This window comes from Prionailurus bengalensis, chromosome D3, assembly GCF_016509475.1.
Source record: "Prionailurus bengalensis isolate Pbe53 chromosome D3, Fcat_Pben_1.1_paternal_pri, whole genome shotgun sequence".
Lineage (NCBI taxonomy): Eukaryota > Metazoa > Chordata > Mammalia > Carnivora > Felidae > Prionailurus > Prionailurus bengalensis.
This window is the reverse complement of record NC_057356.1, coordinates 13662236-13678291: the sequence shown is the minus strand read 5'-3', so window position 1 is coordinate 13678291 and position 16056 is coordinate 13662236. Positions and strand designations below refer to the sequence as shown.

Here is a 16056-nt window from a genome sequence, read left to right as displayed (position 1 = left end):
GTTCCTCTACCCTAACAGGTGCACGCCACCTCAAGGCCTCTGCACCTGCTACGGGCCTCCGCCAGAGATCTGCACAGCTTCTTTCTTCCCTCGTTCAGGTCTTTGCCCAAAGGTCACTTTCCCTGTGAAGTCTTCCCTGGCCGCTTACAAGGGCAGCCCCCACATCACCTCTGTGGGCACAGGTTTCTCCATAGCACACATCACCATCTGGAACACACGTTACTTAACTGGGCGCTTACTAAAGGGGTAAATAACTGAAAGAGACGGAGAAACAAGTCCAACTTTTAAAAATTCAACACTTAAAAAAAAAACTGCATTGCTTTTATTTTCAATGGCCAGCTTCTGGCATGTACTGTCCTCAAGAGGCTCTGACTTTCTTATAAGTACCAGTTCTCGCTTTCTGGGTTTTTTTCCCCCTTCTTTTAAACTTTTTAATTAGGGACAATTTCAAACACACACAAAATAAAGTGAGCAGTAGAAAGCGCCTCAGGACTCAGTCCCCAGGACTCAGTTCAAGTACTTATCAAGACCCTGCCCTTCTTGCAGCCGGCTCCCCATCTTCTCCCAGAGTTGCTGTTTTTCAGTCACCCCCGTTAAAGGAGGCAGCCACGGCAACTCTGCGAATTAAAAGGAAACCCCTGAGGGGGCCTGGGCCCGGGGCATGTGTCCCTGGGAGATGGAGTCAAGTGGCAAAGGCCACTATTAAGGACCAAAGGAACCCTGCCAGCAGTTACAGGTTTTCAGAATCATTTCTGCTAAGAAAAATCAGTCTAGCAGTCTAGCTGTGGACTCCCAGCTTGAAAGACTCCATGAAGATCTTTAGCCATAAAACCTCAGATTTTAGGTGCTTCTGTTTGGATATCTGGGAAGATCACGAGATCACATTTTCCTTAAAGCCTGAAATATCAGGGGTGCCTGGCCGGCTCAGTCAGTAGAGTGTGCTACTCCTGATTTCAAGGTTGTGAGTTCAAGCCCCGTCTCGAGTGTAGAACCTACTTAACAACTTCAAACATCATGATCTATCTAGTACGGTGGGCTTTAGTTCCCAATTTATCTATTTTGGTAACACCTGCTTCTTGCTTACCAATTTTATCATATACCTTAAGCTGTTAACCTCCGTCTCTTCCCTTGTTCCTTTACTGCTCTCTTCATGCACGTTTTTCTACTTCTCACTTGAAGAATGTGACATTGTTACCCATGCCGCTAGATTTCTAAAATTTTACTTTAGCAAATATACATAAATAAAATGTGATACAAATGAAAATTTAAAAAAGACCAAATTATAGAGATGAAAACAGATCAGGGCTGCCAGGGGTTAGGGATGGGGAGAGGCAGAGGTGGCCAGGCCAGAAAAGGTAGCACAAAAGATCCTTGTGATGAATGTTGTATACCTGTACTGTGTGGTCACACAAATCCACCACACCTGTGATAAAACTGCACAGAACTAAATTCACTCACAAGTGTACGTAAAACTGTGGAAATCTGAGTAAGCTCCGTGGACTGTGCTGAGGTCAGTTTCCTGGCTTTGCTAGGACTAGGTCGTTACGCAAGATACTGCCAACGGAGGAAACTGGGGGAAGAGAACACAAGACCTCTCCGTACTATCTTTTGCAACTACCCATGAATTTATGATTATTTTTAAAGTTTTAAAAATGAAAGTAAATCCTAAAACTGTTACTCCTCAGAATTATTCATATTGTAATATAATAGCAGACTTACTCTTCCCATAAAAAAAAAAAAACTTTCTGTAACTTTGAACTCAGTTTTGTAATTGTTATCCATTTAAAAATATTATCTTTTAAAGTGCCAGGGATCTTGTGGGCGTGCACACACACCCACATACAAAACCATAAAATTGTAAGTAGCAAAATGATAAAGCCGTTCAATGAATCGCCCAGTGCATAACTTTGTTTACTACAAGTCACACTGTTCTCAAGACATTTCGGCATGGAACACTCCCACAAGGACACTAAATCCCTCGAGGGACAACTATGGATAGCAAGGAGCTAGAAAGGTCAGCAGCAGAGGTATACAAGGATCACAAACTAATGTACCAGGACTTTCTTTCTGGAAGCACAAAGCCTACAGAGCAGAAAAAGAGGGGATGCAGAAAGGAGACAAAGTCAGAGCAAAATCACTTCTCCAGCACAGTTCGTGGTATAATTAAATCTCAACAAGTCCTTCCCGATCTGGGTTCCTTACTGTTAGTCAGTTACCAATTTGGCATACAGATCTAAGCAAACAGGTTTTCTCCAAGGGCACACATATAGTTCATGGTGCCAATTCCACTAGAACTGGCCCAATTTCACTAAAATCCCAAGGTGGCTCGATTAAAAGAGAAAAGAGACAGACAGGGACAGACAGAGCAAGCCCCTTCTAAAATCAAATCATAAAGCAGCAGGACATTCCACTCAACAGAAGGACTTTTTCCCAGTTTCAAAAATAAAAACACCCCAAGAAACAAATGAAAATGCTACTCATCTTTATTGCTTTGCAGTTGTATTTTAATGCTCGAAAAAACAAAGCCAATTCTAAAAATCACTGGCTGCCCATGGTCACCTTCATGAAAAGGCGCTATTAAAAAAAAGAAAAAAAAAAAATTCTTGGCTTCATAGACCAGAGCCACCGGAAGGGTTCTGCTTAAGAATCTTTTCTATTCATATACGTGTGCTCTAAAAATTAGATTGAAAGGAGAAACAAAAAACAAATCCAACTGGCCAAAGAGAGAAGAATTCTGCTGGACAATTGGACCACTGTGTTGCAAATGAAACCGTTCACACCTGCACAATAATCTCACCAGCATAACGAATCTCTCCTGAAACGCAGCCCCCTTGTACCAAAAGGGGGATCTCTTCTTCCACCAGATCCTATCTTTCACCGATAAACTCTTTGGATGAGAAAACCAGCAGCAGACGTGAAAGCCACATGGCCCTCTACAAAGCGGGGGAGCAAAAAGCAATGTTAAAAGAAATGATTCCTTGAACAGCAGCTCCCTATCAAGAGTGAAGATTTTATCATCTAATGCGGACTTTGTGGAAAACAGCTAGCTATTAGACCCTGTTCCAAGACTTCGGCTAACAGCATCAGGCTGAAATCCAGGAGTTGGACTCATTTAGCTACACCCTTGTTTTCAACTCTCGGGAACAGGGCCAAAGTGTAAAGTTAGAATAGAACAAATCCAATTTCCAAGGGAAAGAAGAAGACGATATAGGTACTCTTGCTTAATGCGACTGATAGGCTCCGAGCATGGTTTACGTTTCAGTCCGTTTTTATTTAGTGAATTTTAGCCCTGGAATAATTCCTTCCATCATTCCTAAAGATTCCAGACTCTGCATCAAAAAAAAAAATAGTCGCGAACACCCCCACGTAATAGTGTGGCAGTCAAGAACACTGTAAACTTCTTCAAATTCGTATCTAGGTAGAAAATTTTGATTAGGCAAACTGCTTCATAAAAAAATAGCATAAGCCAGAAACTTTTAAAATTGCCTTGTATTTTCTGTGACTTCACAGAAGTGCCAGAGTAGCAACCTCCAGAGTCTAAATCTGGTCACTAGAGTTTACACCTCTCAAGCTGCCGTAATGTTTTTAACTCCACGTTCTTGGTGCTTTAGGGTTTTTGTTTGTTTGTTTGTTTTTTACATTTTTTAAAGTTTATTTCAGTAATCTCTACACCTAACGTGGGGCTTGAACTCACAACCCCGACATCAAGAGTTGCATTCTCTTCCAACTGAGCCAGCCAGGCATCCCTGGATTTTTAGTACCACTCCATTTTACCTAGCTCTTTCTTTTAAAGGTGTAGACATGTATGTAAAATGCAGTCTAGAATCCAGGGGTAGGAAATGGTAGCCATTAGGCAAATTAATTCTTTGGGAGTTATGGACAACAGATACTCTTTCTCCTGGGAAATACAGTTATCCATGAAAGCCAAATGGTCAGCAATCATATATTTGTCTTTGGAGAAATTATACTCTTTGCCAAAAAGAGGTGAACAAGAGACCCAATTCAATGGCATAAACCTTTGCCTCTCCAAGTGTGGCCAAAGCCACGCTGACATTACCCGGTTGGGAACGCAGAATATGAGTCCCACTCCGGACCTCCTGAGTTGGAATTTGCATCTTATCAAGATCCCCTGTGATTCACGTACACAGTGAAGTGTGGCCCGGACGGTATCTGCCACCGTGAAACCCCGCGGGCGTATGCCCCAGAAGGCAGGAGATGGGGACACCGATTTGCAATTCCCTCAGCGGGTGTCAGTTCTCAGGTGCCTCGCACCTCACTGAGTGGGATTCTAGTGTTTAAAGGGCAATTTGGACTCTACGCCTAAAACGCGACTTCACGGTTTTGTCCCCAGGCTGACCCTCAGCTCCCAACCTAACGACTGGCTTGATTTGACCAAGGGCTGGCGGCATCTCTGCATTAAAAACAGCGAGGACACGAACAGCTCAGGCTAGCTCGAGAAGCAGAGCACAAAGTCGTCGGTCACGAGCACACTGCCACAGGCCAACCCTACGGAGACTGCGGGGGAGCAGAGCTCTTGAGCAGACCGTCACAAAGAGATAAACACCAACTGGAGATGTGGAGCAGAAGCCTTAGGTTCAGGGTTGCTTTCCTTCAAGCAGAGTGGCTACTTGATTCCTTCCTTCTTTCCAGTCTGCAGTTCTGGGAAGTCACGTTCTGTTACCCAGGAGCTTCCTATACTTTTGTCTCGCGTGGAAGTAAACCTTGAACACCAGTTTAGTGGCTGCTTACCTGTGCACACCTTCCCAGGTCTTTCCTGTCCAGATACTGAAATATGTTGATTGCCAGTTCGTAAGGCAGCTGGATGTCAAAGAAGGGCACGTCATCCATCTCATTCTGAGGAGAAGAAAAGGGAAAGAAGCTTACAGTTCGGAGGAATGAAAATGCTCCTTTCGATGACAAGAGATATCGTGAAGTGGGAACGGGAGAGGCGCTGTCGTCCCGGGGGGAGCCACGCATTCTCACGACTCCACGGGGCAGTCACAACCGGATGGCCACAAGCCCACCCTCCTCACTCTTGTGAAATCCGCAAGGCCACTTCCCATAAGGCTTCACAAAGGAGAAGCAAGGGCGCCAGCTGACAACCTGGGGTCTGGGAGAGGTGGACGCCTCGGGCATCCGCGCACAGGCTGCGGGAAGCTCTGGGCCCCTAAGGGAAGCTGAGCGGTGTGCAGCCAAGAAGGTGAGCTTTGAAATCGGAGGGGCCACCGGTCCCCCCAGGACAACTCTTACTTCACCCCCGCCCCCCGGAGGGCAGCGAGCACCCGCAGCCAGAGAAGCGCTGACCGAGGTAGGTCACTAAGGGGCCCCCGTCAGGGGAGCAGGGCTATGAACGGGGGCGAGAAGTACACAAACGAAATGCTGCTCCTGAAGGAGGTGAGCACCGCCTCCCTTCCGCCGCTGGAGAAGCACAGGGTTTCCTAATGCACTCAGGGGCCCCCACCGGTGAACCTGAGGGAGCCAGTGCAAACAATGCAGATCTTCGGTGTCATTTATTAATGTGGAGAAATGAGAGCTCGCCTGCCTTTGGATAAGCAATTAGGGATGAGGTAACAGGCTTTATTTGAGAGATAAGGCTGTCATGATGATCCTGGTAGCACAAAGGAACGGGAGGGTGAAACACAAAGAAAGCCAAGAGTGTATGTGTTCCTCTCTGCCTGTTCCCAAATCCACCTGCTGAAGTTCACTTTTGTATGTATTTCTGCAAAGCTAGGGAAAGCAGGCTGTTGGTCTCAATGGAACTTAATAAAATTCATTTTTAATAAGCTCTGGCTGACATCAGTGACTTGTAGGTTGCCAGCGAATTCGTCATTCACCGAACACAACGGTCCTATACCGCAAGCTACCGTCTGAAAGCTGAAAGTCGTCTCGGCATTTTTAAGGGAACGTGAGCACTGATTTAGACCCGACCAAGATCCAGGGTAAAGATTTTTCTGGATCATGTTTCCATTCATCTAGGAGCCTCAGAGCTAAAAGATAACGTGAGGGCCTAAGAAGGAAATGTGTTGACTTTGCAACAACAGTGCAAGGCTGAATACGAGGGCCAAAAAGGAGCTCTGGAGGGAACAGAGCAAGAGCTGACAGTTCTCTGGGGGCAAAGACAGGGCAGAGTGTGAAACCGGCAGAGAGATGCTGGCCATACAGGGGGAGACGGAAAAACAAAACGGGAAAAAATCTGCAAGTGTAATCAGCAGGCGAAGGGGTCCCGCCTAAAAACATAACGGAAAGCCATTAGTCTGATGTCAGGCTAGGTCCCCTCTTACAGCTAGTCGGCTTCATTCGTGAGGAGAAGAGGCAGCTCTCTCTCACTTGCCCCAGATACAACTGGAGACTCCTTCACACAACCCGGTGGGGGGCGGGGGGGGGGGGTCACCCACTGCCAGCTGAGCAAAGCCACACACGAGCCAGCCTGTCATTTGTGACCCTGGAGTTCCCTCTGCTTTCTCTTGGATTACTGGGCCATGGTAAGGTGAAGGAGCCTACTTTACCTCCTTGGTAGAGAAACAAGGGAAAAATGCTTATCCTTCCTTAACCTCATACGAGAGGGAGGAAGGCCAACACAAGCCTGCACTCGTGCAAAGTGAACTCCTGTTGAGCTTTTCACAGTTAGAGATGCCAGGCATCACTTTCTTCCATCGGTCCCCCCTTCGGGACTATCAACTGCTTTCTGGATGTGACCCTACTGTAATGAAGCAGGACAAATCGCCTTTGTTTTTAGTTATCCTAGGACAGAAAATCACACTTCTGGTGGCAGGAGGCTTCCCCCTCTTCTGCTCACTGAGATGGCCAATCCTCCCTCCTCCCGGAGAACGGCGCCTCTGCCCTGCCGCCTTCCTCCTTGATCCCAACCACGGTGACCTCTGGGATGGAGGTTCAGGACCAAGATTCAAACTGATAACCTTTGTTCTGCCAGCTGAGTAACCACGTGACTACGCTAAATACATCCGAGCCTCGGCTTCATCTCTAAAGGAGAATGTACCTACTTGGGAGAGTTACAAGAATAAAGCGAAACAGTACACAGGAAGGGTGTGGGCGGGCCAAGTACCAGGGCAAAGCATACAATACCTGATTAATACTGCCATCTTCCTTCCTGGAGTGGCACCCCAGCTCTCTTCTTCCCCTTCAACAAGTATTGGCCCATTAGGTCCACATTCCATGGGGCTCCTCTACGTGCTGTTTACACAGAAAAGCGGTCTTCCCCTGTCCTACCAGAAGCAAAGGACAGCTGGCGACAGTGGAGAGGGGAAGGCACGTGGACATGAAGTATTCGGGAGTCTGAACGATGGGAGTGTCCATACAACAGGTCTTTTTCCAGAGAAACTTTCCAAGAGAATCACCAATTTTAAAAGGTTACACCACAGTAATAACCAAAGAAGGATTTGCTTTAGTGCACAGTGGAAGACAACAGTGTAGCCACCAGCGAGAGCAGATGACCAGTCAGGGGTGTAATGTCCCTCACGCCAACAAATTAGCTGAGATGCCATGCTGGTCTCACTGTTAATGTACCAGTGATGATGCGTCTTGAGAAGTGAACTTCACAGCAATGAATTATAATTATGTAAACACAAACATTACAAAGCCACACTTCTTAAAAATCACTGTGCCCCGAGAATTACAACGTCTAAACTCCAAAATGACTGTCAACCCTCAACAGATCAGATTCCAGACTCATGTGAACAACCCTCCCTGTTGCTACCACTGGTTGGGGAATGGCAGGGAAGGAAAGAAACCGATGTGCTAAAGGAAGGTCCACCTCTCAAGACCTACGGAGACCCACAAGGTCAGGAGATCGAAGGCTGAAGTTTCAGGCTGCACACTTGGAATCTTTTTGGCAAGATATTTTTATCACCAGTCCGTGTAGTGGATGCTGCAGGGGTCACTCAGACTCTACCTGTGGGTCCCTAACACCCATTCCCCCAGATGGGCACAATGCTTCCTGCTCATGGCTCGCTGGCTCAGCCTGACAGCAGAGTCCCTTCCTAGGCACCGCCCTTGGTCAAACAAGCTGCCTTGTCCAAGGCTACATCCCCTCCTGGAGCCCACATCCAGTGACCAGTCAATACCTAGGGACAAATGCTTGGCCCCCTTGCCTCAGTTCGGGACTTCTGGGAAAGGCCAACCTGCTCAACTGCCTGCCCGCAGATCTCCAACCCAGAATCTGTTTTGCGAAAAATCCAACCTGTTTTCCCAAAGCAGCAGATGTGATCCAGGACAGTCCTGTACTGAGCACATTCCCAAAGGCTCTGCTGCACAACTGTGGAGACAGGAGCCTAGCTAACCCACTTCCCTTTCCTCCACTCGAGGAAGTGGAATGAAGTTATAGGGACATTATGACACCCAAAAGACAAAACAATCCAGAGTGGATTCAAGGTTAAATAAGTCACTCATAACTGTCGCTTTGTTATTAGTAACCCATCACTTGGGAAACACCTTATCAAAGATTGAGAGTTAGAAGCATGTCTGACCCTGTGGTTGAAAATGCAATTCTCTTCTAGGGATCCAGGATTTGACAAGGATGTGGAGCCACATCCTGGACAGAGGTACTAGCCCACTAACTACACACAACCTACCAGGACTTAAGCACTCCCATCTGGCACTTCCCACAGTTTAGAAACAGAAGTAAAAAAACACCATTTGCTACCAGTATGCAGAGAAATACCTTATAATATAGAGGATGCTAGGAGATTTCCACCTAGGCCTTTCTGAAACACACAGCCATCTGAAAAGTTATAGGCCACATGAACCAATTTTGTATCTATATGAACTTTCAAACATGGAAAGGGACAAGTTGACATTTCAGAAACAGAGATATCCCAAGAATGAAGAAATATTAACGTGGAAAACTGGTCACATTACAAAAAGGGCCATAGGACTACAATGTTTAGAGAGAATCACTTCCCATTAATTTTATAGCCCAAGCAACATGACAATGGCCAATAATGCTACAGAAAACTAATATATTGATGTATTAACATGGTTTCGAATTTGAGGAAAAACATCATGTGGATAAAACACAACTGGGCTTTTAACTCTTTATGGCTCAAATATTGATTCTTTACCACTAAGGTGACTCTTGTCCTGTATTACATATCAAGACCATCTGTAGAGTTAAAAAAAAAAAATGCCCCAAATTGCCTATTACTCCAAATTTCCAGGGGTGAGGCTCGAGTAGCTCTTCCTCAGGGATCCTCATGCACACTAGAAGTTGAGAACCACAACCCTAAATCATAGGTGGATTAAAAACAATCCTTTTCCACTCAAGCAAAAAAAAAGAAAAAGAAAAAGAAAAAGAAAAGAAAAGAAAAGAAAACCCACACAAACCCCACAAAGGGCTCATGTTACTTTGTTAATTCAAAGTCAGTGAACAGTAGATTTTCCCAAAGTCTACTGGACTTCCTCCAAAAATGCTAAAAGAAATTGCAAACAGATCCATCCCCGGGGAGGCTGATTTGTACTCCTATGTGCTAATGTAAGACTAATTCTGTAAATGGATTGGTTTTGTGCCTTACTGTTAGAAATTTAATCTGTCTTCTCTGGTTTAGAAGAAGAAGGGGTAATTATTAAGAGCCAAAATCAGTGAGAAGTGAAGAAACGGACTCCACGTTTGTCCCCAGTGGACACCTCCAGGGCAAACAGAACACTCCAGATCTCTCTAGGTGGTGTCCAAAGGAACAGAGAAGAACACCTCAGACACACAACAGACATAGTAGTATTTCTGCTCCATCTGTGGCTGACAGGACACTTTTCTAAAGGAATCTCTCTCCATTCTCTGCCTCCTGCAAACGTGGAGTACGGGAGGACCACACAATCCCAACCAGAACAGAGGAGTGCTGGGTTCACCCGGGTCTTCTTCCAAAAAAAGAAACAGGGTCTGAAACGCCGTCCAGATAAATAGGCATTTGTTCACAATCCCACAGTGGTCTTGAAATACAAATTCTTATTCGTACCAAAAAAAAAAAAAAAAAAAAAAAGCCCAAAGTACACCAAATAAATGTTAGCAGCAGTAGTCGCCTTTGAGCAACGGCATTACAGGATTTGTTTTCTTCTTCTGCTGAAATCCCCAAGTATTTTTACAATAAGTTTGTGGTATTTTCACAGACACAGCAAAGCAACACACTTTTGAAACAAGGTGCTCGGTGTTCAAAACACTATCTGGAATCAGGGCCATCCCAGGTGCTGGTGGCAAATGTGTTAAGAAAGGATGTCTACACTCATACGGCTCAAATCTTTGAGAGAGAGAAGTCATCGTCCCATGGAACAGCATCAAAACAGGCGACTACGAAAGGCAACATAAACGGTCCCCGAAGGTATTCCAAAGTTCATTAGGAAGCCAGCTATTTAGAACTTGAGAAGCATTTCTCCAAAGAAGCCGGGCAAGGAGTGGTTAAGCTCCAGAACAGTCCACAAAAAGCCAAGTTATCTCTTCACATTTAACCTAATCCCCGTGCCTCTCGAGGAGAAAGGGCAAAAAATGTTTAGGTTTCTGTCGACTGCATGCGTGGCGACAGAAACGTAACACTGCACGGTCTAAGCGGCACGCTGCCTTGCACACAGCCGACACACGACTAAGGTCCGAGGGACTTTTTTTTTTTTTTAAACAGGCTTTCCAACTTCAAGGACAATTCTCATTCACCACCTACTGGTAGGATTCGGCTGGGCACTCTGGCAAGGGACGGAGGCAGAAAATGCCAATCTGAAGGACCGGGAGCGAGTGCTTGGCGTGGCAGCAAAAGAAGCCGGTGGGAGGCAAGAGAGGCGGGAGCTCTGCCTTCAAAGTCGCAGTTTAAACTGGGATCTGGGGCGCCTGGGTGGCTCAGTCGGTTAAGCATCCGACTCTAGATCTCGGCTCAGGTCATGATCTCAACAGTTTGTGAATTTGAGCATCGCAGCGGGCCCTGCATGCTGGGCATGGAGCCTGTTGGGATTCTCGCTCTCTCGCCCTCTCGCCCTCTCTGCACCTCCCCTGCTCACTCTCACTCTCTTAAAGTAAATACGAATTAAAAAAATTTTAAATAAACCGGGATCGGAGCTTAAGGACCCAGAAAGGAGGTAAGACAGGTGACGGGGCAGCTCCCTAGTCAGAAACTTGGACCAGTGTGCCCATGGATTCATTTGTGAGAAGAGCAAATAGTTTCATGTCAAGTGTCCTAACCACTCCAAGGACGTTCCTACCATCAGAATTGGCTATATAATCTGTGGAGCCCCACGTAAAACAAAACAGGGGAGGCCCTTGTTGGAAAAGGATTAAAAAAATAAAAAATAACATCCTTAAAGTTTATTTAGAGAGAGAGAGAGAATGAGCTGGGGAAGGGCAGAGGGAGAGAGACAGAGAGAGAGAGACAGAGAGAGAGGGAGATGAAGACAGAAGATCCGAAGCTGGCTCTATGTTGACAAAAGAGAGTCCGATGCGGGGCTCAAACTCATGAACCAGGAGATCATGACCTCAGCCAAAGTCAGACACTTAACCAACTGAGCCACCCAAGTGCCCCAAAAAAGATTAAGAATTTTAAAGTCCATAGGTCACACAGGCCACAAGGCCAGCCGACCTTGGCCACCACAAAACCTCCACATTTGCTGTTCTCTGCCGAGAATCCCCCCCCCACCCCAGATCTCTTCACGCTTGCTTCCTCATCTCCTTCCACGAAGTGTGAGTCTTCAGGAAGGCCTTCTTGAACAGTGCTATTTAAAATTATAGCCTCTCTCCCGAAACTTACACTCGATTCCTCCTACTTGTTTAATTTTTCTCCAGACCATTATTTGACAATTATTTGTTCATTGTCTACCTCCCTCCAGGACGTAAGTTGTATAAGGGTATGGATCTTTTCGGTCTTGTTCGTGGCTGTATCTTCCATGCCTAGAACAGTGCCTGGTACTAAGAAGCCACTTAATAAATATTTGTGGAATGAATGAATAAATCCCAAGCTGCTTCCACCAGCAGAATCTTCCAATGAAGAGATGGCCTGCGTTACAAGTTGTTCTGGTATACACAGAGGCCATTTTAAAGGGTACCCAAGCAGAGACCTCCTAATCCATAACAGGAAAAAAAATGAATCGCATGGATAGTAAGAACTTTCCCATTGAGGGAACGAAGAAGGAAGAGAAATCTGGGCTGGAGAGATCAGAGAAGAGTTAACGCAAGAGACAGAACCCAAGGTGAACATTAAAGAGAAGACAGAAGGCAGCAAAGAGGAAGGGAAGCTGTCCCAGCTAAGCCATGTCAGGAGTTTACATCCGATTGTTTCCCTCAGTGCAGATTAGCAACTTTCCTCACTCATTGCTAACTTAAAAGCAGAAGGAAGCTAAGCCATCAAACTGATCTTGCTGACAGCAGAGCTGGAGGTTCTGACAAACCAAATACTGACATAGTGAACAATACAGATCAGCCAGCACTATTAAAACTTTATCAAGCCTGAAAACCCCAATCTTAACTTCAAGAACGTTTGAACGTTCCCAGGGGTTCTAACAACCCTAGAGCCTCTCTGTAACACCGCTGTTGGGAGCAGGAATTCTGCCCATGTTATTTCAATGCAACAAATGTAGTTGGGGCCCCTACTGCACGGAGTACTAGAGGTGAGGGGACAGGAGTAAGACAGGAGGCCCTGCCCTCCAGGGACTCCCAATCCAAGGAGGAGGGCGGCAGAGGCTGATCGGTGAGAAGTCTTAGCAAAGAGGAAGTGAGCAGAGTGAACTCTCCTGCAAGAGTAATGATACTAATAGGACCAGCTTTGGGGTGCCTGGGTGGCTCAAAGTCGGTTAAGTGTCCAACTTTGGCTCAGGTCATGATCTCGCGGTTTGTGAGTTCGAGCCCTGCATGGGGCTCTGTGCTGACATCTCAGAGCCTGGAACCTGCCTCAGACACTGTGTCTTCCTCTCTCTCTGCCCCTCCCCTGCTCATGCTCTCTCTCTCAAAAATAAACATTAAAAAAATTTTTTTAAATAACAGGACCAGCTTGAATTTGTTGGCTGCTCACTGCATGCCAGGCTTTGTGCTAGAACATTCCAGGTTTTGTTTCACAGTCTCTTCACAAGACAGGCATTAGCGTCATCCTCATTTGATAAGTAAGGTAGGGTAAGTTAACCTGTCCAACACCAAAGAGGCAGTTAGCAGAGTCTGAATTTGAACTTGGGTCCGCCTGACTCCGGAGCCTAGACCCATAACCAGGCTTATAGCTTTCATTAATGCCATGCTTTCAGTTAAAAGAAGCAAGACTACGGGCTTCTCAGGTCAGAGACTGTGTCCATTCTGTTTACTATTGATTCCCCAGCCCCCAGGTGATCAATAAATACGTTTGGCGATTAGAAAACACAAACATTCTCATAGTTAGGGCTGTTCCAAACCCCACCTAAGATGAATATCTGTTGTCTCTGCTGTTTCCTGCCCAATATTCACTCCCTCTTCTCTTAGGAAACCACCTGACGGCCACACTCGGACTACATGGTTCAGTGAGGCTGACCCCTCTGCCCTGATCATCAGGAGTGGGCAGTGGACACAAGCCTGGCCAACTTGAGCCCGTGACCGGCCTGAGGATGAACACATGATCCAGTCTAGACCAATGGGAATTTAAGTTCGTAACTTCTGCAGAAAACAGATGCTCCCTTTCTCCTGTTAGAAGCAAACAGAAGGTAAGACTGGAGCTGCTGGTAGTCATTTTATTTCCAGGAGGGGAGAATCTTCCTGTGAATAGAGACAAAAAGAGGGGGCGCCTGGGTGACTCAGTCAGTTAAGTGTATGGCTCTTGATTTCAGCTCAGGTCATGATCTCACAGTTGTGAGATGGAGCCCTGTGGAGGGCTCCACGCTCAGGGTGGAGTCTGCTTGGGATTCTCTCTCTCCCTCCCTTTCTGCCCCTCTCCCACACTCACGCACTCTTTCTCTCTAAATAAGTAAACAAACAAACAAAAAAGGAAAGCAGGACCGCAGAGATTTCCAGGTGCATTATCTAAGCACCCAGACCAAGCACCACCACCTGGAATTTTCAGTTATTTGAGTCAAGAGATTCCAGTTTGGGTTTCTGAAGCCACTTTGAGTTTGGCGCTGATTTCTTGTGGCTCCAAGCTGGACGTATCACCTGAACAGAAACAGGACCAATCAACTGGACATCACAGATTCCAAGAAAGAAGCATACTTGCAATTTTGCTCAAGTGCCCCATGACCATGGAGAAGTTGGAGGTAACGGAGAGAGAAATGGAAGAAAAAAAGGGTGCCTACTGCCTCTGAAATTCTGTCCAGGGCCGTAGCATTTCTTTCACCAGTTAAAAAACCCTATACTAAAAAGACAGTCCAGATGTTCCCATTCATCACCTAAAAGCACATGGCTTCTCAGGGCCGTTACTTAAAGCTTCAGAAGCGAAGATGCGGCTCAAGAGAATGCACTTCTCACTTTTTAGCTCAGCTGTGCTTGTCCGTCGAAGGTCTGGCCGACACCCAGCCCGACACCGTCAGGCAGTGCTGTTTGCCTAATTCCTCCGAAGGCAAAGACTCCCGACTGCTAACTTACTAGCTGGCTCTCACTCCAGTGAGGATACTGAGAACTCTGAAGTGAAAGAGGCTGCGTCAGGTGAGGTACGGCAGGGTGGGCTGGCACGACAGAGCGCACCAAAGGTGGCGGGGCAGTGCCCCTCGAGAGGGGGTGTGAGGAGGTGGCACCGAATTTTTCCTTATCTTTCACGTCAACTGGATCAACCTGTCAGTTTCTGTGGCGTCTCAAACGGAACTAAATCTTCCTTTTCAGGAGTCAGGCATGGATCAAATAAGGATTCTTTGGAAAATAAAGGCAAAGATCACAAACTCCTAACCCAAGGCAGACCTGGCCCACAGGTTTCATTTAACCCACAGTGTTAGTACTTAAAATCTTTTTGTATTCCTTACCAACAATTACAAACAGGAAGAATTTGAGTGATAGAGGGCATTAATGGCCTCTGCTTTGTTCATTCCTCCCTGTATCCAGGCACCGGGTGACTCCACGTGAACTCCAGACTTGGCCATACGGCTTGCTCTGGCCAACGTGACAATAACAAGGATTACCTGGCCAGAGACTTTGAAGGCACTTGGGCATTACAACGAGCCCTCCTCTTGCTCTAAGAACTCTGAGAAGGCCCACCCAGGGCTCACCTGTTGGATGATGAGACCTATAACGAATGCACACGTACTCAACAACTAGCCAGCCCCCCAAAGCGAAGCTACCTGGCTAACCAGCAGCTAACCTTAAACATCTGAGTGAACCCACCGATGCCCGGCCCAAATTGCCACTTTGCAAAATGGTGAGCTAAATACTGGTGTGTGTTTTGGGTTTGTTTTTTTTTTTTTTTAATGCTCTGTGATTTTTTTTAATTTTTATTTATTTTTTGAGAGAGAGAGAGGAAGCAGGGGAGGAGCAGAGAGAGAGAGAGAGAGAGAGACAGAGAATTCCAAGCAGGCTTTCCACTGTTAGCGCAGAGTCAGATACGGGGCTCACTCTCACAAACCGTGAGTCCATGACCCGAGTCAAAATCAAGAGTTGCACACTCACCCGACTGAGCCACCCAGGTGCCCTGAGCTAAATACCGGTGTTTTAGGCCAAAGTCTTGGGTGTTTGTTGTGTTGCAAAAACGGACAGAGTCCACATAAAAATAAACATTCCCAATGACAAAAGTCTGAAGGCGTCCACACTGGGACCACATTCCCACAAGGAAACAACCAGTTGACATGGGCAGTGGCTCCCACCTTTAGCCCGGCTACAGTGTGTATTCCCCAAATTGTCACTTTCTCATCCGCATCACGTGGAGGTCAAGTTCGGTTGCCATACATCATCTCAGTTAGATGCGGTTATATTTATGGCAAAGAAAAAAGTGAAATACCGTAATCTACACACTCCCTTGGAAAACTGTCTGCCAGTGGCTACTAAGGCTGCACATCTGCATACCTATGACCCAGCAATTCCACGATTAGGTGTGTACCCAAGAAAAATGGGTACACACATTCCAAAAGATATGCAAAGCATTCACAGCACTACTCCCAACAGTCCCAAACTGGCTGTGGAACTACTTATCAAGAATGCCC

At 46.3% G+C, this 16056-nt stretch overlaps 1 protein-coding gene across 1 annotated transcript in view; it reads right to left on the bottom strand.

Moving 5' to 3' along the window:
- The window catches only part of FBXW8 (F-box and WD repeat domain containing 8), a 120127-nt gene that overhangs the window by 100153 nt on the left and 3918 nt on the right, over window positions 1-16056 (bottom strand). The window contains exon 2 of the mRNA XM_043557699.1: window positions 4750-4854. Within this exon, the coding sequence (XP_043413634.1) occupies window positions 4750-4854 (105 nt within the window). The remainder of the gene's footprint in view (window positions 1-4749; window positions 4855-16056) is intronic.